The 23,744-nt window shown below is 39.9% G+C and overlaps 1 protein-coding gene across 4 annotated transcripts in view; it reads right to left on the bottom strand.

Annotated features, from left to right (window-relative positions):
• Window positions 1-23,744, bottom strand: part of ZPBP (zona pellucida binding protein) — a 130,392-nt gene that overhangs the window by 72,537 nt on the left and 34,111 nt on the right. For all 4 annotated transcript variants that reach the window (XR_014067782.1, XR_014067781.1, XM_081537454.1 and 1 more), the window contains exon 5: window positions 16,405-16,623. Coding sequence is in view for 2 of the 4 variants with exons in the window: in XM_081537454.1 (XP_081393580.1) it covers window positions 16,405-16,623 (219 nt within the window). In the remaining 2 variants the exon portion in view is untranslated. The remainder of the gene's footprint in view (window positions 1-16,404; window positions 16,624-23,744) is intronic.

Raw genomic sequence — 23,744 nt, 5'->3', positions numbered from 1 at the left:
ACAAATGCAAAGATATCCTGTGTTCAGGGACTCAAAGACAATATTGTTATGCAGGTAATACTGATCAAAGACATCTATAGATTCAATATCTACCACAATGCCTACCGAAATCCCTATCTCAACCCAATGGCCTTGTTTGGCAGGAATGAAAAAGCAAGTGTGAAAAAACACATGGAACTGCAACTGACTTCAAATAGCCAAAACAATGCTGAAAAGGAAGGATAAAATGTAAGGACTGCCCACTTCCCAATTTCAAATATTACTACAACAAAGCTTCTATCAAAATGTTATGATCAAAAGAGTGTGGTACTGGCACAAGGACAGGCATACAATGAAACAGAATTAAGAGTCCAGAAATAAACCCACATATCTGTGGCTAAAAAACTTTCAACAAGGGTACCACGACAATTTAATGGAAAAAAGTCCCTTCAAAATTGGTATTGGGACAACTGTACATCCACATTCAAAAGTATGAGGTTGGACCTATATTTCATAGCATATACAAAAATTAACTCAAAATGAATCTGAGACCTAAATGTAGACAGCAAACTTCAAAAATTTTTGAAACAAATAAATTGAGTACACATCAAGCAAAATGAACTCAAATAAAAAACCTAATATTATACCTCAAAGAATTAAAAAAAAAAGAAAATCGCACTAATGACAACATTAGCAGAAAGGAGATGATAGATTAGAGCAGAAATAGATGAAAGAGAGATAGAAAAATAGAAATGATTAACAAAACCAAAACTTGGTTTTTTAAAAGATAAGCAAAACTGACAATGTTTAGCTAGACTAAGAAATAAAGGAGGATCCAAATAAGTGAAATTATAAGTTAAAGAGGAGAGATTACTCTGATACCACAGAAATACACAGGAGCCAAAGAGACTACTGTGAGTAACTACACAACTAAAACTGAACGACTTTGAAGAAATTGATAAATTCCCAGAAACTGAAACCTACCAAGACTGAATCATAAAGAAATAGAAAATTTTTGACAGATCAATAGTAATTAGAGATAGAATCAGTAACCAAACCCCCCCCACCCCAGAACTCTAGAACCAGATGTCTTCACTGGGGAATTGCATCAAATATTTGAAGAACTAATGTTAATCTTTCTCAAACTTCCAAAAAATTGAAGAGGAGGTCACATGCTCAAATGATTTTACAAGGCTTGATACCAAATCCAGATAAGAACACTAACAGGAAAAAAAAACAAAACAAAAAACTAGAGACCAATATTCACGATAAATATAGATGGAAAAAATTCTCAACAAAATAGTACCAAACCAAATTGCAGGTTAAAAGCATCAAACAACATGAGCAAGTGCAATTCATCTCTAAGATGCATGGAAGTTTCAACATATGTAAATAAATAAATGTGATTCATTACATTAACAGAATGAAAAAATTAAAACCATATGGTGATCTCAATATATGCAAGAATGTATTTGACAAAATCCAACATCTATTCAAAATAAAAAATCTCAAAATTGGATACAGAATGAATATACCTCACCATAATAATGGCCAAATATAACAAGTCCATAGCTAACACCATGTTCAAAATGAAAGGTTGAAAGATTTTCTTCTAAAATCAAGAATAGGAACAAGAAAAGGATGCCCATTGTCATTATCCCTATAATAACAGAACTAGAAGTCTTAGCTAGTTAGGCAAGACAAATAAAAGACACCTGAATCAAACAAGAAGTAAAACTGTCTTTGTCTGCATATGACTATAGACTGAACCAAAACTGGTTACAGTTACTAAGAGAATTTGGGGAGAAGAAAATGGCAACCCACTATGGCAACCCACTCCAGTATTCTTGCGTGGAAAAGTCCATTGACAGAGGAATCTAGTGGGCTGCAGTCCATGGGGTTACATGACTGAGCATACATGCATGAGGAGGCTGCAGGGAGATGGGTTGGTAGCAATAAACTGATAGAAATAAAATTAAAAAAAGAATTTGTATACATTTCAGGATGTAAAATTAATACCCCAAATTGGTATAATTTCTATTTAATAACAAATTATCTGAAAAGAACTAAACAAAACAATCCTATTTACAATACCATAAAAAAAACAAATACATAGGATTAAATATAAACAAGGAGGCAAAAGATCCATGCAATGAAAACTGTAAGACAATGATGAAGGAAATTGAAAAGATACAAATAAGTAAGGCTATCAGTTCAGTTCAGTCGCTCAGTCGCGTTCGACTCTTTGCGACCCCATGAAGTCAGTACGCCAGGCCTCTCTGTCCATCACTAACTCCCGGAGTCTACCGAAAACTACGTCTATCGAGTCAGTGATGCTATCCAACCATCTCATCCTGTCGTCCCCTTCTCCTCCCGCCCCCAATCCTACCCAGCATTAGGGTCTTTTCCAAAGAGTCAACTCTTCGCATGAGGTGGCCAAAGTATTGGAGTTTCAGCTTCATCAGTCCTTCCAATGAACATCCAGGATTGATCTCCTTTAGGATGGATTGATTGGATCTCCTTGCAGTCCAAGGGACTCTCAAGAGTCTTCTCCAACACCACAGTTCAAAAGCATTTATTCTGCAGTGCTCAGCTTTCGTCACTGTCCAACTCTCACATCCATGCATGACTACTGGAAAAACCATAGCCTTGACTAGACGGACTTTTGTTGGCAAAGTAATGTCTCTACTTTTTAATATGCTATCTAGGTTGGCCATAACCTTCCTTCCAAGGAGTAAGCGTCTTTTAATTTCATGGCTGCAGTCACCATCAGCAGTGATTTTGGAGCCCAAAAAATAAAGTCTGACACTGTTTCCACTGTTTCCCCATCTATTTCCCATGAAGTGATGGGACCAGATGCCATGATCTTAGTTTTCTGAACGTTGAGCTTTAAGCCAACTTGTTCAATCTCCTCTTTCACTTTCATCAAGAGGCTCTTTAGTTCTTCTTCACTTTCTGCCATAAGGGTGGTGTCATCTGCATATCTGAGGTTATTGATATTTCTCCCGGCAATCTTGATTCCAGCTTGTGTTTCTTCCAGCCCAGCATTTCTCATGATGTACTCTGCATATAAGTTAAATAAGCAGGGTGACAATATACAGCCTTGACGTACTCCTTTTCCTATTTGGAACCAGTCTGTTGTTCCATGTCCAGTTCTAACTGCTGCTTCCGGACCTGCAGACAGGTTTCTCAAGAGACAGGTCAGATGGTCTGGTATTCCCATCTCTTTCAGAATTTTCCACAGTTTATTGTGATCCACACAGTCAAAGGCTTTGGCATAGTCAATAAAGCAGAAATAGATGTTTTCCTGGAACTCTCTTGCTTTTTTGATGATCCAACAGATATTGGCAATTTGATCTCTGGTTCCTCTGCCTTTTCTAAAACCAGCTTGAACATCTGGAAGTTCACGGTTCACGTATTGCTGAAGCCTGGCTTGGAGAATTTTGAGCATTACTTTACTAGCATGTGAGATGAGTGCAATTGTGCGGTTGTTTGAGCATTCTTTGGCATTGCCTTTCTTTGGGAGTGGAACGAAAACTGACCTTTTCCAGTCCTGTGGCCACTGCTGACTTTTCCAAATTTGCTGGCATATCGAGTGCAGCACTTTCACAGCATCATCTTTCAGGATTTGAAATAGCTCAACTGGAATTCCATCACCTCCACTAGCTTTGTTCATAGTGATGCTTTCTAAGGCCCACTTGACTTCACATTCCAGGATGTCTGGCTCTAGGTGAGTGATCACACCATCATGATTATCTGGGTCGTTTAGATCTTTTTTGTACAGTTCTTCTGTGTATTCTTGCCACCTCTTCTTAATATCTTCTGCTTCTGTTAGGTCCATACCATTTGTCCTTTATCGAGCCTATCTTTGCATGAAATGAGGCCGAGGGGAGCTAGGCTGGCCGGGGGCCGGGAGTCAGGGGCGGAGGCCGAGGGGAGGTAGGCCAGACCAGGGGCCGGGAGCGCCGGCCGAGGGGAGCTAGGCCGGGCAGAGGGCCGGGGGCGGCGAGAGGAGTTACCCCAGGCCCAAGGAGCAGCGGCTGCGTGGGCACAGGAGGGCCGAGAGCAGTTACTCCACATTCAAGGTCAGGAGGGGCCATCGTGAGTAGGTACCCCTTATCCAAGGTAAGGAGCAACGGCTGCACTTTGCCTGAGCAGCCGTGAAGAAATACCCCACGTCCAAGGTAAGGGAAACCCAAGTAAGATGGTAGGTGCTGCGACAGGGCATCAGAGGGCAGACACACTGAAACTAAAATTACAGAAAACTAGCTAATCTGATCACATGGACCACAGCCTTGTCTATCTTGATGAAACTAAGCCATGCCATGTGGGGCCACTCAAGACGGATGGGTCATGGTGGAGACGTCTGACAGAATGTTGTCCACAGGAGAAGGGAATGGCAAACCACTTCAGTATTCCTGCCTTGAGAACCCCATGAACAGTATGAAAAGGCAAAAAGATAGGACACTGAAAGATGAACTCCCCAGGTCAGTAAGTGCCCAATATGCTACTGGAGATCAGTGGAGAAGTAACTCCAGAAAGAATGATGGGATGGAGCCAAAGCAAAAACGATACCCAGCTGTGGATGTGACTAGTGATAGAAGCAAAGTCTGATGCTGTAAAGAGCAATATTGCATAGGAACCTGGAATTTTAGGTCCATGAATCAAGGCAAATTGGAAGTGGTCAAACAGGAGATGGTAAGAGTGAACGTCAACATTCTAGGAATCAGCAAACTAAGATGGACTGGAATGGGTGAATTTAACTCAAATGACCATTATATCTACTACTGTGGGCAAGAATCCCTTAGAAGAAATGGAGTAGCCAACATGGTCAACAAAAGAGTCCAAAAAGCACTACTTGGATGCAATCTCAAAAACGATAAAATGGCAAACCATTCAATATCACAGTAATCCAAGTCTATGCCCCGACTAGTAATGCCAAAGAAGCTGAAGTTGAACGGTTCTATGAAGACCTACAAGACCTTCTAGAACTAACACCCAAAAAGGATGTCCTTTTCATTATAGGGGACTGGAATGCAAAAGTAGGAAGTCAAGAAACACCTGGAGTAACAGGCAAATTTGGCCTTGGAGTACAGAATGAAGCAGGGCAAAGGCTAATAGAGTTTTACCAAGAGAATGCACTGGTCATAGCAAAAACACTCTTCCAACAACACAAGAGAAGACTCTACATGTGGACATCACCAGATGGTCAACACCGAAATCAGATTGATTATATTCTTTGCAGCCAAAGATGGAGAAGCTCTATACAGTCAGCAAAAACAAGACCAGGAGCAGACTGTGGCTCAGATCATGAATTCCTTACTGCCAAATTCAGACTTAAATTGAAGAAAGTAGGGAAAACCACTAGTCCATTCAGGTATGACCTAGATCAAATCCCTTATGAGTATACAGTGGAAGTGACAAATAGATTTAAGGGACTAGACCTGATAGACAGAATGCCTGATGAACTATGGACAGAGGTTCGTGACATTGTACAGGAGACAGGGATCAAGACCATCCCCATGGAAAAGAAATGCAAAAAAGCAAAATGGCTGTCTGAGGAGGCCTTACAGATAGCTGGGAAGAGAAGAGAAGTGAAAAGCAAAGGAGAAAAGGAAAGACATTCCCATCTGAATGCAGAGTTCCAAAGAATAGCAAGGAGAGATAAGAAAGCCTTCCTCAGCGATCAATGCAAAGAAACAGAGGAAAACAACAGATTGGGAAAGACTAGAGATCTCTCAAGAAAATTGGAGATACCAAAAGTAAGGCTATCTCATGTTCATAGATTGAATGGAATTAATATTGTTAATATAGCCATACAACTCAAAGCAATCTATGGATTCAATGCAATCTCTACTAAAATTCCAATGTATTTTTTAACGGAAATAGAAAAAAATCCTGAAATTTGTATAGGATCACAAAACACCCCAAATGACTAATGCAGGCCTAAGAAACACAAAGCTGGAAGTATCACACTTCTAATTTCAAATTACACTACAAAGGTGTAGTTGTCAAAACAATATGGTGCTGGCATAAAAACAGACACACAGTCCTATCGAATAGATCCGAAGGTTCAGGAAATAAACCTCTGCATGTAAGGTCAACTAATATTTGACAAGAAAGTCAAGAATACTTAGCTGAGAACAGGTACTCTACACAATAAAAAAACAATACTGGGAAAACTGGATATTCACATGCAAAAGAATGAAACTATACTCTTATCTAATACCACTCACAATAATTACCTCAAAAAGGATTAAAGACTTAAATGTAAACCTAAACCATAAAACTCCGAGGAGAAAACAGGGGAAAAGTTCCTTAACAGTGGGTGTTAGAAATGACTTTATGAATATGACAACAAATTACAAGCAATGAAAAAAAAAATACACAAATGAGACTACATACAACTGAAAAAAGCTTCTTCAGAGCAAAAGAAACAACCAACAAACTGAAAAAACAACCTAGAGAGTTGTATAAAATATTTGATAATCCCATAAGTTTGGTAAGACAAGAGTATTCAAAATATATAAGAAACTCATACATTTCAAAAGCAAAAAATAATAATAATAACCCAATTAAAAATTGAAAACGACCTGAACAGACAATTTTTTCTAAGAAGGGATTCAAATGGCCAACATATAAGTGAAAAGGTGCTCAAAATCACAAATTGTCAGGGAAATGAAAGTCAAAACCATGACAGATAACCCACACCTATTAGAATGATATCTAAGAGAGAAGTGTTGGCATGGATGTGGAGAAAAGGGAATTCTTGTACACCATTAGTGGGAATATAAAATTTGATATAATTACTAAGGAAAATAGTAAGGAGGTTCTTCAAAAATTTAAAAAAAAAAAAAAGAACTACCATATAATCCAGAAATTCCACTTCTGGATATACATCTGAAGGAAATGAAATCACTCTCTCATAGATATCTGTACTCTCATGTTCACTGCAGCATTATTTACCATACTTAACGGCAGAGAAACAACTTGGGAGTACATCAACAGATGAATGGATAAAAAAAATATGGTACACGCACACGAAACAGGAATATTATTCAACCATAAAAAATGAAGGACATTCTGCCATGTGTAACAACATAGATAAAACTTAATGGCATTTGTGAAACAAGTCAGACAGAGAAAAATACTATATGATTTTACACATAGAATCTGCAAAAAACTGAACTTAGAAAAAGAGAACATACTGGTGATTTCCAGGGGCAGAGGATGAGGGAAACGAATGGAAGAGGACAAAGGATACAAACAAGTTCAGGGATGTGATGTAAAGTACCCTACCCCCACCTTTTTGGCACAAGGGACCAGTTTTGTGGAAGACAATTTTTCCACAGATGCAGGTGAGGATGGTTCAGGTAGCAATGTGAGTGACGGAGAGCAGCTGATGAAGCTTCCTCACTCACCCACCACTCACTTCCTGCTGTGCAGACTGTTTCCTAACAAGCCAAGGGGTTTGGAGTTGGGAACCCCTGATGTAGAGCATGGTGATTAGAGTTAATAACAGTGGTGTTTTATTAGCTAAGTCCTGTCCTTCTCCTGCAACTCCATGGACTGTAGAATGACAGGCTCCTCTGTCCATGGGCTTTCCCAGACAAGAATACCAGAGTGGATTGCCATTTCCTTCTCTAAGGGATCTTTTCAACCCAGGGATGGAACCTGAGTCTCCTGAACTGCAGGTAGATTCTTTACCAACTGAGCCACCAGGGAATAATACTGTATTGTACATTTGAATGTTGCTAAAAGAGTAGATTTTTAAAGTTCATTACTGCAGAAATAAATAAATGGTAACTATGTGAATGATCAATGTGCTTAACCTTATTATAGTATATATTATAGTAAGCATTTTGTAATGTATACATACATCAAATCCTTCAAACTTACATATTGTTATATGTCAATTATAAGTCAATAAAGATAAGGAAAAAATGAAAATTTTTATTGTTATTCTTTATTTCAAAGGACTTGAATAGACTTTTTTCCAAAAAAGATATACAAATGTATTTCAATAAGCACGTGAAAAGATGCTCAACATCATTATTCATGAGAGAAATGCAAATCAAGCCCACTGTGAACACCATCTGTTTTCTCTAACGGGTTCAAGTCCACTTTCTGGTTTTCCAAAGACTATTGGGGACCTACAAGATGGTGGAGGAGTAAGACATGGAGATCACCTTCCCACCCACGAACACATCAAAAATACATCTGGAACAGCTCCTACAGAACACCTATTAAGCGCTAGCAGAAGACCCTAGACTTCCAAAAAGGCAAGCTAACCTCCACAGAATGAGGAAGGGCAAAAGATGTAAGAAAAAAAAAAAGAGACAGACAACAGAATTTGGGATGGGATCTGCATCTTGGGAAAGGAGCTGTGAAGGAGGAAAAGTTTCCGCACACTCAGGAACCCCTCTCGAGCGGAGAAAGTGGGGAGCTTTGGAACCTGAGTGGAGCAGAGCAGCACGTGCTCAGGAGGCAAAATGGAGAGAATTCACCACAGAGATTGGTGCCAACCAGCAATCCCCAGCCTGAAACGCTTGTTTACATGCCTGCTTTGGCAAGTGGGTTCCGGGTGCTGAGACGAAGACTTCACAGGTCAGACCCCAGGGAGAGGACTGGGGTTGACTGCCATAAAGGCACTCTGAGGAGGCTAGTATGACAAAGCTGAGGAAAACCAGAGAAAAGCCTGGGCCTACCGGAGAGGCAAGTGATCATTGCTGCAGGGACTTTCTGACTCCACATGCACAGAGACTGCAGGACACAGCCTTCACAAGTGCCATAGCTGGGATGAGCTGAGGGTTGTGACCCCAGAGGCAGATAGACTGGCCAGCCACCACCCTAGGCAGGACTAGCCATAACTGCAGTTTGCAATCCCAGAGGGGACAACACAGGCTGCTTGGCTCTGCCAAAGCCTGCGTGAATGCCAGAGGCAGGGGACAAGATGCTGCTCCAGTACTGACCCAAGAGATCACAGCTGCCACCAAGTTGTGAGTAGGCATAAGTTACTGCCCACCCTTTCCTGGGAGCCTAGGCAGCTTGACTCTGCTGAGAGACCCACAATCCAAGATCAACACCTGGGGGAACACAAAACCTGCCTCAGACTGTGGCAACTTCCCACAGGCCTCAGCCACAGCAGGCACTCCCTACACACCCCAACTGTGTCTACTATACCTCTTCCTCTCCCCAACCTGACTAAGCAAGTGAGCCCTAATAAGCCACTACTGTCTCTTACTCTTATCTGAGTGGGGAACAAACACTGAAGGGGAGCCTACAAGCAGAGGCAGGGCTAAAACCAAAACAGAATACCATGGGATGTGTGACCAGGGAAGAGGAAAGGCACTGGCTCCTGCAGCTGCAGGTGAAGTAAAGTTGCTCAGTCGTGTCCGACTCTTTGTGACCCCATGGACTGTAGCCTATCAGGCTCCTCCGTCCATGGGATTTTCCAGGCAAGAGTACTGGAGTGGGTTGCCATTTCCTTCTCCAGCAGCTGCATGTACAATAGATTAAATCCCTGCAATTTGCTTGAGACTGTGAACTTTGGGGGTAATTGTGGACTTTGGTAGCAAGTACAAGCTGGACTAAGGCCAGATCTGAGTATGAGCTGAACCATAATGCCAAGAGCAGGTCCAGAGATCTTCCTAGAAATATTGGAGGATTTTCTGAGTAGGGAGATTGGCTGGAGGTCACCGTGCGGCGAGGACAATGGAGAACACAGGAGGATATTCTTACTACCACTCTCTACATATATAATTTTGGTCTTTTTGGTATTGTTTTATTATTGTTCTTTTTTTGTTATTCCTTTAATTTTTTGTTTTTTTACTTGTTCCTTTTTTAAATGCTTTTATTTTTAAATAAATTTATTTTATTTTATTTTCATCTAATTTTTCAATACTCTTTCATCATATTGCATTTTTAGCCATGATTTTGGTTTTGTAGTTTGCCAGTCTAGTTTTTAGTATTTGTTTTCACTACTAAGTTTGTTTATTGGATTGACCTCTCTTCTTTATTGGTTCCTGTTTTCATTCTTTTTAAATCTTTTTTCTCTCTTCTGTTCTCTCTGTGAATGCTTCTTTGGCTGTTCCTGTCTGGGTGTGTTGCTCTTATCAATTGTCTTGAGTGTTTGTCCATTCTTTTTTTGTTTGTAGGGACACATACAGACTGAAAGAGAGTGGCTGGAAAAAAATATTCCATGCAAACGGAAATGAAAAGAAATAGGAGTAGCAATACTCAGATAAAACAGACTTTAAAGACTATTATAGGAGACAAGGAAGGGCATGACATGATGATCAAGGAATCAATCCAAGAAGAAGATAATACAATTATAAATATATATACACTCAGCATAGGAGTACCTCAATATACAAGGCAAATGCTAACAACGATAAAAGGGAAATTGACTGTAACACAATAATAGTGGATGACTTTAGCACACCCCAATCACACCAATGGACAGATAATCCAGATAGAAAATTAAAAAGAAATACAAGCCTTAAAAGACACATTGGACCAGATGGACCTAATTGATATCTCCAGGATATTTCATCCAAAAACAATGGAATTCATTTTTTCTCAAATGCACATGGAACATTTCCCAGGATAGATCACATCTTAGGTTAGTAATCAAGCTTTGGTAAATTAAAAAAAAAAATTGATTCAAGCATTTTTTTCTGAGCATGATGCTATAAAATTAGATATGAAATACAAGAAGAGAATGGTAAAAAATACAAACACATGGAGGTTAAATAAAATGCTTCTGAATAACCAAGAGATTACTGAAGAAATCAAAGAGGAAATTTAAGAAAATACATAGAAACAAACGACATGAAAACACAACTCAAAACCTATGGGATGCAAATGCTAAGAAGGAAGTTCACAGCAATACAAGCCTACCTCAAGAAACAAGAAAAACATCAAATAAACAATGTAATCTTACCCCTAAAGCAATTAGAAAAAGAATTTTTAAATACCTCTAAGTTAGAAGAAGGAAAGAAATCATAAAGATCAGAGCAGAAAAGAATGAAAAACAAATGATGGAGACAATAGCAAAGATCAATAAAACTAAAACCTGTAAGTCTTCTTTGGAGAAGTGTCTGTTTAGTTCTTTGGCCTACTTTTTGAACATCACTCATTATCAGAGAAATGCAAATCAAAACCACAAGAGGTACCATTTCACTCCCGTTAGAATGGCTGCTATCCAAAAGACTACAAGCAATAAATGCTGGAGAGGGTGTGGAGAAAAGGGAACCCTCTTACACTGTTGGTGGGAATGCAAACTAGTACAGCCACTATGGAGAACAGTGTGGAGATTCCTCAAAAAACTGGAAATAGAAATGCCATATGACACAGCAATCCCACTGCTGGGCAAACACACTGAGGAAACCAGACTTGAAAGAGACACGTGTACTCCAGTGTTCATCGCAGCACTGTTTGTAATAGCCAGGACATGGAAGCAACCTAGATGCCCATCAGCAGATGAATGGATAAGGAAGCTGTGGTACATATACACAATGGAATATTACTCAGCCATTAAAAAGAATACATTCCAATCAGTTCTAATGAGGTGGATGAAACTGGAGCCTATTATACAGAGTGAAGTAAGCCAGAAAGAAAAACACCAATACAGTATACTAGCACGTATAAATGGTATTTAGTCAATCAGTAAAGATAACCCTGTATGCGAGACAACAAAAGAGACACAGATAAATAGAACAGTATTATGGACTCTATGGGAGAGGGCGAGGGCGAGATGATATGGGAGAATGGCATGGAAGCATGTAAATTATCATGTGTGGGGCAAATCGCCAGTCCAGGCTCGATGCATGATACAGGGTGCTCGGGGCTGGTGCACCGGGGCTGGTGCACCGGGATGGCCTGGAGGGGTGGGATGGGGCGGGGGTGGAAGGAGAGTTCTGGAGGGGGAAAGCATGTGTACCCATGGTGGATTCATATCAATGTATGGCAGAACAAATATAATGTTGTAAAGTTAAAAAAATAAAATAAATAAATAAAACAAAGATCATGAGAGAAAAAAAAAAATAAAACCTGGTTCTTCGAGAAGATAAACAAAATTTACAAACCATTAGACAGATTCATCAAGAAAAAGGGAGCAGACTCAAATCAGTAAAATTAAAAATGAAAAAGGGAAAGTTATGACAATGCAGAAATACAAAGAATCGTAACAGACTATTACACACAATCATTTACCAACAAAATGGACAACATGGAAGAAATGGACAAATTCTTTAAAGTACAACCTTCCAAGACTGAACTAGGAAGAAATAGAAAATATGAGCAGAGCAATCACAAGCACTGAAATCAAAACTGTGATGAAAAATCTTCCAACAGACAAAAGCCCAGGGCCAAATGGCTTCACAAATGAATTCTACCAAACATTAAAAGAACAAAACTGCTCAAACAATTCTGCTCAAACTCTTCCAGAAAATTGCAGAGGAAGGAAAACTCCCAATGTCATTCTACACGGCCACCATCACCCTGATACCAAAACCAGACAAAGATACTACAGAAAAGAAAATTACAGGTCAATATCACTGATGAACATACACACAAATGTCCTCAACAAAATTCTAGCAAACAGACTCCAGAAACACATTAAAAGTATCATACACCATGATCAAGTGGAGTTTATCCCAGGCATGGAAGCATTCCTCAAAGCAATCTACAGATTCAATGCAATCCCTATATAACTAGCAATGGCATTTTTCACAGAAGTAAAACAAAAAATTTCACAATTTGTACGGATATACAAAAAGATCCAAAGAGTCAAAGCAATCCTGAGAAAGAAATACAGCTGGAGGAATCACTCTTCTTGACTTCAGACTATATTACAAAGCTACAGTCATCAAGATAGTATGGTACTGACACAAAAACAGAAATATAGACCAATGGAACAAAATAGAAAGCTCAGAGATAAACAGCTCAGCTGATTTACGTTGGTGTACCGTAGAGACCACCACAACATTATAAAGCAATTATGCTCCAATTAAAAATATAAAAATAAATATTAAATACCTATTGATCACACCTATGGGCACCTTATCTTTGAGAAGGGAGGCAAGAATATACAATGGAGAAAAGACAGGCTCTTCAATAAGTGGTTCTGGGAAAACTGGACAGCTACATGTAAAAGAATGCCATTAGAATGCTTCCTAACATCATACACAAAAATAAACTCAGAATGGATTAAAGATTTAAATATAAAGACAGAAAATATAAAGCTCTTTAGAGGAAAACTTTGGCAATACCTCTTTGACATAAATCACAGCAAGATCTTCTTTGACCCACCTCCTAGAGTAACGGAAATAAAAACAAATATAAACAAATGGGATATAATTAAACTTAAAAGCTTTTGCACAGCAAAGGAAACAACAAACAAAAGGAAAATATAACTCCCATAATGGGAGAAAATAATTGCAAATGAAGCAATTGACAAAGGATTAATCTCCAAGATATTATAAGCAGCTCATACAGCTCAATATCAGAAAAACAAACAGTCCAATGAAAAAATGGGCAGAAGACCAAAACAGACATTTCTCCAAAGATAATATGCAGATGGACAATAAACATACGAAAAGATACTCAATGTTGCTCATTATTAGAAAAATGCAAATCAGAACTACAATGAGTTTATTACCTCATACCAGTCAGAATGCTCATCATCAAAAAATCTACAAACAGTAAATGCTGGGAAAGATGTGAAGAAAAGGGAACCCTACTGCACTGTTGGTGGGAATGTAAATTGGTACAGTCACTATGGAGAGCAGTATAGGGATTTCTTAGCAAACTAGGAATAAAACTACCGTATGACCCAGCAATCCCAATATTGGGAATATACCTTGAGATAACAAAAATTCAAAATGACACATGTACCGCGATGTTCACTGCAGCACATAGTAGCCAGGACATGGAAGCAGCCTAGGTGCCCATCAACAGGTGAATGGGTAAAGAAGTGTGGTACACGTATACAATGGAATATCAGCCATAAAAGGAACAATTAGAGTCAGTTACAGTGAGTGGGTGAACTGAGAGCCTGTTATAGAGTCAGAAAGGGAAAAACAAGTATCGTTTATTAATGCACATATATGCAATGTAGAAAAATAGTACTGATGAACCTATTTAGAGAAGAAATAGAGATACAGACATAGAGAATGGACTGGTGGACATAGCAGACAATGGACTGGTGGACAAACTGATAAAGTAACATTGACACATCCATGGGATTTTCCAGGCAAGAATACTGGAATGGGTTGCCATTTCCTTCTCCAGGTCATCCTCCCAACACAGGAATCAAACCCGTGGCTCTTGTGTCTCCTGCATTGGCAGGCAGATTCTTTACCACTGAGCCACCAGGGAAGTTCCTATATATACACTATCATCTGTAAAACAGATAACTAGCAGCAAGCTAAAAAGGAAGCCTAGTCTAGCACTTGGTGATGACCTAGAGGGCTGGAATGGAGAGGAGGTGCAAGAGGGAGGGGAGATGTGTGTGTGTGTGTGCGTGTGTGTGTGTGTGTGTGTGTGTAATTATGGCTGATTTACGTTGGTGTACCGTAGAGACCACCACAACATTATAAAGCAATTATGCTCCAATTAAAAATATAAAAATAAATATTAAATACCTATTGATCACACCTATGAAATACACCAGGTACAAATACTCCATAAGTCTTACAAATGCTAACAGTGGGTCTGTGATGAGCTAAGGAAGGCATCTTTCATAATTCGTCTTTCAGAGTTTGCCTCAGACACTGGAAAACAACTCTCAAAGTTTTTCGGCAGAAGACAAAAAAGACTGGAAAATGGTGTTGAACCCAACTTATTCTTTTCCCTGAAAGCTTCACATCTCTCACTCATATCTAATCATTCAATCCTCGATGTCCCAAGAAAAAGCAAAGGGAGTATCAGAGAAATGGGTAAGTGCAATCAAACAACAAAAATAGATGAATCCAGGACAACGAGTAAGGAAGAAAGAAAGGAAACAGCAAACAGCACACTGAGATTGCCACTGGGACTCATTAAAAATATATGCATGGTTATTCCTAAAAGCTAATTCATAAACAGACCCTTTATAAATCTAAATCCTCAGATATGAAGTCCAATTCTTGGTTTTTCAGAAAATATTGGGCTTTTACTCTGCACTATTAGGAAAAACACACTAAGCTGTTAGAACAGTCTCTCTGGTCTACACTATTAACCTATTTATTATATAATTACATGGTTTTACAAATTAAATCTTGGTAGCTAAATACCATGATAGAGATTCCTTATATTAAATTCTATTCTGTAGTAAATTATGATAGCAATGTTTAAGTTATTTGGGAATCCAAACTTTTCATTCAGTTCAGTTCAGTCACTCAGTCGTGTCTGACTCTTTGCGACCCCATGAATTGTAGCACGCCAGGCCTCCCTGTCCATCACCAACTCCCGGAGTCTACCCAAACCCATGTTCATCGAGTCGGTGATGCCATCCAACCATCTCATCCTCTGTTGTCCCCTTCTCCTCCCACCCCCTATCCTACCCAGCATTAGGGTCTTTTCCAATGAGTCAACTCTTCGCATGAGGTGGCCAAAGTATTGGAGTTTCAGCTTCAACATCAGTCCTTCCAATGAACACCCAGGATTGATCTCCTTTAGGATGGACTGGTTGGATCTCTTTGCAGTCCAAGGGACTCTCAAGAGTCTTCTCCAACACCACAGTTCAAAAGCATCAATTCTGCGGCGCTCAGCTTTCTTCACCGTCCAACTCTCACATCCATACATGACCGCTGGAAAAACTATAGCCTTGACTAGACGGACTTTTGTTGGCAAAGTAACGTCTCTGCTTTTAAACATGCTATCTAGGTTAGCCATAACCTTCCTTCCAAGGAATAAGCGTCTTTTAATTTCATGGCTGCAGTTACCATCAGGAGTGATTCTGGAGCCCAAAAAAATAAAGTCTGACACTGTTTCCACTGTTTCCCCATATATTTCCCATGGAGTGATGGGACCAGATGCCATGATCTTAGTTTTCTGAACGTTGAGCTTTAAGCCAACTTTTTCACTCTCCTCCTTCACCTTCATCAAGAGGCTCTTTAGTTCTTCTTCACTCTCTGCCATAAGGGTGGTGTCATACGCATATCTGAGGTTATTGATATTTCTCCCGGCAATCTTGATTCCAGCTTGTGTTTCTTCCAGCCCAGCATTTCTCATGATGTACTCTGCATACTTTTCATTAAGTACATGAATAAACGGAAATTTATTTGAGGGCTATTAGAACTAAGACGTGAAAGTAAAGAATATGAAACATTCAGATCTATAGTATTTACATTCTAAAAATGCTGCTGGTAATTCACAATACATCTCTAGAATTAGTTCACATTCTAACTTCATTTTCCTTAAAGAACTGCATATACTTACCTGAAAATGTAAAAAACAATTCATTTTGCAAACCAGCTCTTTGCATTTTAATACGATGACATTCAGACTTAAGTAAGGAAACTTCACATGAAAGGTCAAGAACAAGTTTGCTTAAAATCTGAAGAAGTTTCTTCTCAAAAGAAATATTATAGATACTGTTGCAGGGAGCTGCATGATATCGAGCTGTGAACTGGTAATAATAATGCGGCTCACGATAGGCTGCAAAAAATTAAACAGAGAACACAGTGACCGTTATTTAAGCAATTCAAATACATCTCAATTCTTCAAGAGAAATTATTATTTGGAATAAATTCATAATACAGTTGAGCCTTAAACAACACAGGGTTAGGAATGCCGACATACCCCCTGCCAGTCACAGTTGAAAATCCATGTGTAATTTATAGTCAGCCCTCCTTACCTGTTTCTCTGTATCCAGGGCTCTGCATCTGAGGATGTGGATCACGTAGTACTCTACTGTTTGCTGCTGAAAGTATCCATGTATGATTGGACCCACACAGCTCAAACCCATGTTGTTCAAATGTCAACTGTGTATGTTTTTATATATAGCTGTATATACATATTATTTTTAATTTAACAAATACTCATCTAGCAGTTACAAGTGACTTATATTATAGGCACTGTTAGCCTATAACAGTTACAAACCATAACTCATTTAAATCTCTTAAATTTATTAATATTGGATAATCTTTACATCCATCATGAGGAAACTGAGGGAGGCAGGGATTACATCACATGCCTAATGTCTATGCTATGAAAACTGAGACTCCAGCTAAGGAGCCTGGCCCAGAGGCTACGCCCTTTACCACCATGTCTTGATGTCTCAAACTCAGAAGTGAAACTTCTCTAAGTGCAAATATTTATCTTAAGTTCAAATATTTATCTTAGAAGAAATTAGTCATGTAACAATAGGCAAACAAAAAAAAAAATGCTTCTAACATATCTACAAGCTATACTGAGTTCAATTGTAGTTGTTTTGTCATTAGTCATGTCTTTTGCAATCCTATGGACTTAGCCCAGCAGGCTTCTCTGTCCATTGGATTTCCCAGGCAAGGATGCTGAAGTAACCACTTCGTTCTCTAAGGGATTTTACCGATCCAGGGGTGGAACCTGTGTCTGCTGCTTGGCAGGCCGATCCTTTACCTCTGAGCCACCAGGGAAGTCCCTTGAGTTTAATTATAACATCTGAAACTGAGAATGCCTTTTTTTCCCCCTATTCATTTCAAAATCTCACTGAAATGATACAAGAAATAGAAAAATGATAAGAAATCTACAATACTAAAAATCAAAAAAGTTTACTTTCTAAGACAGGGAGCTCTGTTGCTATTTTTGTTAATAAGGGGACTGTTCCTGGCTCACAGGCTGCTGAGACACTTACCACTAGCACTGAAATGAGAGCCACCACTGTTCACTTTCCTACCTGTTCATTTGAGCCAAAATTAAATGCATAGATTGAGCTACTACTGTCAGGCTTTGTATTCAAGGCTGACATCAGACAGCTTATAATTAATGAGAAAACTATCAGTCTCATTTACAATCATGAATGAAAACCAGATTTTCCTAACCAAATCTGGGGAAATACAGGAGCATTAAAGAAAAATATGAATATGAAAAAGGAAGGGAAAATAACATAAAAGAAATTAATGTAGGAATCATTTGTAAATATCTAAAATTCTAACTAGTAAATATAGAAAATATATCCATAAAACTAGTATAAATCTATTGTAGAAGAGAGGAGATGGTAAATATGAAAATAATTCTGGAAAAATTTTAAAATACAAATACTGAAAATTTTAAAAGTAACTGAATAAATGAAAATGAGGTTAAAAATATAATTATATGTTTGTAAATGAAGTAATGGAATTCTTGTGTAGTGCAAAGCAAAATTAGAAGAGCAAAGTAAGGGAAAAGGAAGAGAGATCCCAGATATACAATGTCAAACTGAAGGAGTTCCAGGAAAGGACAGACAGAGAAGACAGAGAAGAAATTAATCAGGGACAAAAAGCGACAATGCCCTGTAAGCTAAAGGAAGATTTGTGTCCCCACACCAAAAAGGTCCATGAAACTGTGAATAAGAAAACTGAAAATGTCACATTGCAACATAAATCTTAAAAACTTATCATGTATTTACTGATACATACATTGCCATATGATAAATAATTGATTTATAATGAATGTATCATGACTGATCACATCAAAGCTATGTGATGTGATACAAGCACCATGTAGAAGAGTGAGCCTCAAAAAAAAAAACAGAAGTGAACCTCACTAGATGAAGCTGGAAGCTGGGGCAAGGCTCACCACAAGGACTGGGAACAGAGCAAGTGTTCCCCTTTCATGGGTCAAAAAGGAACTCCCTTTTCTTTCAAGAATTCTGGCATGTATTGTGTTACTGCCTTGGACAGAAAGAAGCCTGAATATAAGCCATAATATTTCCAAAATGCTCTCAAAAATTGTGTCAACAGTATCCTCTTCTGAAGAGAGCTCCTTAACTTTGGGAGTACACATTAACACACATAGCAATTCAGGATCCACATGTAGGTGTCAAAGAGTTATTAATAAGTTGTATAAAAGAGAACACCGCAGGCTGGAGGCTGCCTACAGGACTGGCCCTTGGCTGGTAAATATTTCCTACATGAACAGGCATTGTTCCCCTCATAATAAAACTGTTTTTCCACCTGAGGAAGTAAACCCTGCGCCTCTGGAAGTCTGGGAGTTTTGTTGTTGAGCCTCTATGACTAGCTCCTAATCAGTGCTTGGGTACTGAGTCGGCACACAGGCTACTGGATTTTCACCACTAAATAAGGGAGTTTAAATTGGCCTCACACTGGAAGGACAGAGCACAGGAGGCCTGAACATGGACTCCTCCAGGTTCAGTCCATGCTGATCCCCATGCTGTTCCTACTGTGTATTCCTCACCTTAGCCATGAGTATAACTCCAGGTCCTTGCAGTGAACCCTTGCAACAATTTACAAAATAAAATCCTCATGCAAAAATCAGAAGCTTTAAAAGACGATAGATATATATGGCTCTAGAAAAATAAAAATGATAAAAAATGACAGAAAAATCTATAGGAGCTGTTCTCAAAAGTTTTGGTTTCTGGATCCCTTTACATTCTTAAAAATCCCTAAGAACCCATCAAAGAACTTTTATGTAGGATATAGCTACCAATATTTAAATTACTAGATATTCAAACTGAAAAACTTTAAAATGTTTATTAATCAAATTTAAAATGGTAAAAACTCATCAGGCAGTAATATTAACAAACCCTTTCAGGCACAATAACACTCTTCAAAAAGAATCAGTGATAAGAGCAGTATTGTTTTATACTTTGAAAAGCTGTTTAACGTCTGGTTTAAGAGAAGTTAGCTGGATTCTTACGCTGGCTTGTGCATTCAATGACATGTGACATACTGGTTTATTGCCTCATAGAGATATGTAGTTGGTTGGCAAGAAACATTTTAACAGCTTTTTTGGGTAATTGTGGATTACTCCACAGTAGTTTACCCACTATAACTGCAAATCTCAACACAGCTACATCAGTAAATAATATCATAGTATAACTACAAAATAGTTTTCACCTTACTGACCCCTTGAAAGGGACTCAGGACTCCCAGGAGTCCCTAGACCACTATTGGAAAACTACTGATATTATAAGTTAGAGTACTTGAACTTACTAGAAATTGATAAGAACACAGCTCAGAAAAACAGGTAAAAAGCAGGAATAGAACATCTCAGAAGGAATAATAAACACAGAAAACAATGCTTAGAGATACTAGTACTAAGGAAACTGCAATCATGACAGTGGCATAGCATTTTATGCTCACTATATAAATTAAAGAGCAATAACACCTATTTTTGTGAAGGATATGGATAAAAACAAGTTTTCACACATCTTATGAAAATTTAAAAACAAAATTAAGAAATGTATCGCAAAGTATTAAGGTAGTAAATAAGAATAGGAAATCACAGAACAAAGCCCAGCAGACATGACTAAAGAACAGTGGAGATTTTAGAGAAAAAGATCCGACTGGAAATACTGGAGGTGGAGAGTACGGTCACTGAGGCAGAAAAGCAAATGGCACCAAAGTTAAAACATAAAGTGAACAGATGAGCTGAACTGCAGATATCACACCCTTGAAGAATAGTTTGAGAAACTGCATAAAGGTACCTGAAACACAGGGCTATAAACATTTAAAGATCTGCATATATTGATATTATACAAGCCAAAAATATGGATGATAAATTGAGAAACCCTAATAAATATGTTTAATTAGTATTCCAGAAATAAAAATAGTCAAACGGCAAGATTTTTAGAGATCCTAAAGGAGACAACAAATTTAAGAATTACTTATGTAAACCATACCCTCTGACACATTGAATTAAAAATAAAAAGCAACAATTAAAATCCCTCAGACATTTCTGGGGACTTCCCTGGTGGTCCAGTGGTTAAGAACCCACCTTGCAGTGCAAAAAAAAAACAGTTTGATCCCTGGTCAGGAAACTAAGATCCTAAATGCCTAGGAGCAACTAAGCTCCCAGGCCACAACTACTGAGCCCATGTACCGTGAGTAGACAGTCCATGAACTGCAACTGGAGGGTCCATGCTCCACAACTAGAGTCCACACACCACAAATAGAGATTCCACGTCCCATAAATAGAGAAACCAAACACCACAAATAGAGTCCATGCCCCCCCCACAACTAGAGAGCTCACCCAGCACAATTAGAGAGCCCACACGCCATAACCAGAGTCCATGCCCCACAACCAGAGAGCCCACGCATCACAAATAGAATCCATGCCCCACAACTAGAGATCTCACACACAACAACTAGAGTCCATGCCCCACAACTAGAGAGCTCACACACAACAACTAGAACCCACGCCCCACAACTAGAGAGCTCACAGACAAGCAGAGAGCCCACGCACCACAATAAGAGAGCCCACATACCACAACTAGAGTCCATGCCCCACAACTAGAGAGCTCACACACCACAACTAGAGTCCATGCCCCACAACTAGAGAGCCCACACACCACAACCGGAGAGCCCACGCACCACAACTGGAGTTCATGCCCCACAACTACAGAGCCCACACAGCACAAATAGAGTCCATGCTCCACAACCAGAGAGCTCATACACCACAACTAGAGAGCTCACACACCACAACTGGGGAGCCCACGCACCACAACTAGAGAGCCTACACACTACAACTAGAGAGCTCAAACACCACAACTAGAGTCCATGCCCCACAACTAGAGAGCTCACAAACCACAAATAGAGAGCTCATCCACCACAACTAGAGAGCCCACACACCACAAATAGAGTCCATGCCCCACAGCTAGAGAGCCCACACACCACAACTAGCATCCATGCCCCACAACTAGAGAGCCCACACACCACAACTAGAATCCATGCCCCACAACTAGAGAGCCCACACACTACAAATAGAGTCCATGCCCCACAACTAGAGAGCCCATGCACCACAAATAGGGTCCATGCCCCACATCTAGAGAGCTCACACACCATAACTGGAGTCCATGCCCCACAACTAGAGAGCCCACACACCACAACTAGAGTCCATTCCCCACAACTAGAGAGCTCACACACCACAAATAGAGTCTATGTCCCACAACTAGAGAGCCCACACCCCACAAATACAGTCCATGCCCCACAACTAGAGAGCTCATACATCACAAATAGAGTCCATGCCCCATAAGTGGAGAGCCCATGTACCACAATGAAAGATCCTGCATGACCCAATGTAGATCCCATGTGCCACAACTAAGACCCTATGAAGCTAAAAAAAAAAAAATCATGAAGGATTTCTGAACAGAATACTCCAGTCCTGCCCAAGTGTGTGCTCAGTCATGTCTGACTCTTTGCAACCCCATGGACTATGGTCCACGAGCTTCCTCTGACTGTGGGATTTTCCTGGTAAGAATACTGGAGTGGGCTGCCACTTCCTCCTCCAGGGGACCTTCCCCATCCAGGAATCAAACCCGCGTGTCCTATGTCTCCTGCATTGCAGGAACTCTGAGCCACTGGGGAAGAAACAGAATAACACTAAACACTCAGTAAGAACAGTGGGAGTCTGTGGATCTGAACCCAGGCTCTCTCCCCCTCCTCTTCTCAGCTTAGCTGAGGGAAACTCCACCCCAGACTGGTGCAGACAAGAAAAGACAGATAAAAGTCTTTCTCATGCAGACCAGAGGTACCTGGTGCTACATGGAAGTTGCAGGTGAGGACAGCTGAGAGGTGAAGGCTCGTGCCCTCCTCTGTCATCCCCACATTGTGAGATGGAGGCAATAACCTGGCTACAGCAATTCTGAGAAAACTGAGCGCACATCACCCTGATCTAGCTCATCGCATGAAGGCTCCACACCAGGAGGAACACACTGAAGAGCTCTGGGGTTGCTGTTGCTACCCCTCCACCAAACACTAAGTTCCTAATGCAGTGAAAGTCACTCAGTCCTATCTGACTCTTGGCGATCCCACAGACTATACTGTCCATGAAATTCTCCAGGCCAGAATACTGGAGTGCATAGCCTTTCCCTTCTCCAGGGGATCTTCCCAACCCAGGGGTTGAACCCAGGTCTCCTGCATTGCAGCCGGATTCTTTACCATCTGAGCCACAGGGGATGTCCAAGAATACTGGAGTGGGTATCCTATCCCTTCTCCAGCAGATCTTCCTGACCCAGGAATCAAACCGGGGTCTTCTGCATTGCAGGCAGATTCTTTACCAACTGAGCTATCAGGGAAGCCTAATGCAGGGTGTCACTCAAGGAGAAGAATGCCACTATCCCCAGCTCCAGCTCCAGAGCTGCAACTCAGAGAGCCTGTCAGGGATGAGAACACAAACAGATCATAGAACAGAGAGCTCAGAATCTCTTCTCGAAGGAACTTTGTGATCAACTGTGGGGCACTTTCAGAAACACTGGCAGTATGGAGAAAGACAACCTGGAGAAGGTTTGTAGACTCATTGGAGATACAGGCTAAATGGTAGGTGGCCTAGTCTGTCAGAGAGCAACACTGGAAGAGTCAGCTGGAAGGAGCAACCTTGAGGTCAGAACACATCTCAAAGAAGGACCTAGGGAACCCACATTTAATTGGATCAGTTTTAGAGGAATTTATGCCCCAGGGAATTGTTTAACACAATAGATATGTACATTAAACTGATGGTCCAGGAGTAAACTTCCACTAGACCTTGCACCTCAGTAGACACTCATTGTGATACATCAGCAAGCTAAATAACACACCCACAGGTGCCACTGATAGTTCCAAAACCAACCATAAAGGTCAAAAGGTGGACAATGGCCTAAT

Source organism: Giraffa tippelskirchi, chromosome 10 (genome assembly GCF_054371585.1).
Source record: "Giraffa tippelskirchi isolate mGirTip1 chromosome 10, T2T-mGirTip1v1.2.pri, whole genome shotgun sequence".
Lineage (NCBI taxonomy): Eukaryota > Metazoa > Chordata > Mammalia > Artiodactyla > Giraffidae > Giraffa > Giraffa tippelskirchi.
Note: the sequence above shows the minus strand (reverse complement) of the source record. Positions and strands in the feature narration are given on the sequence as shown.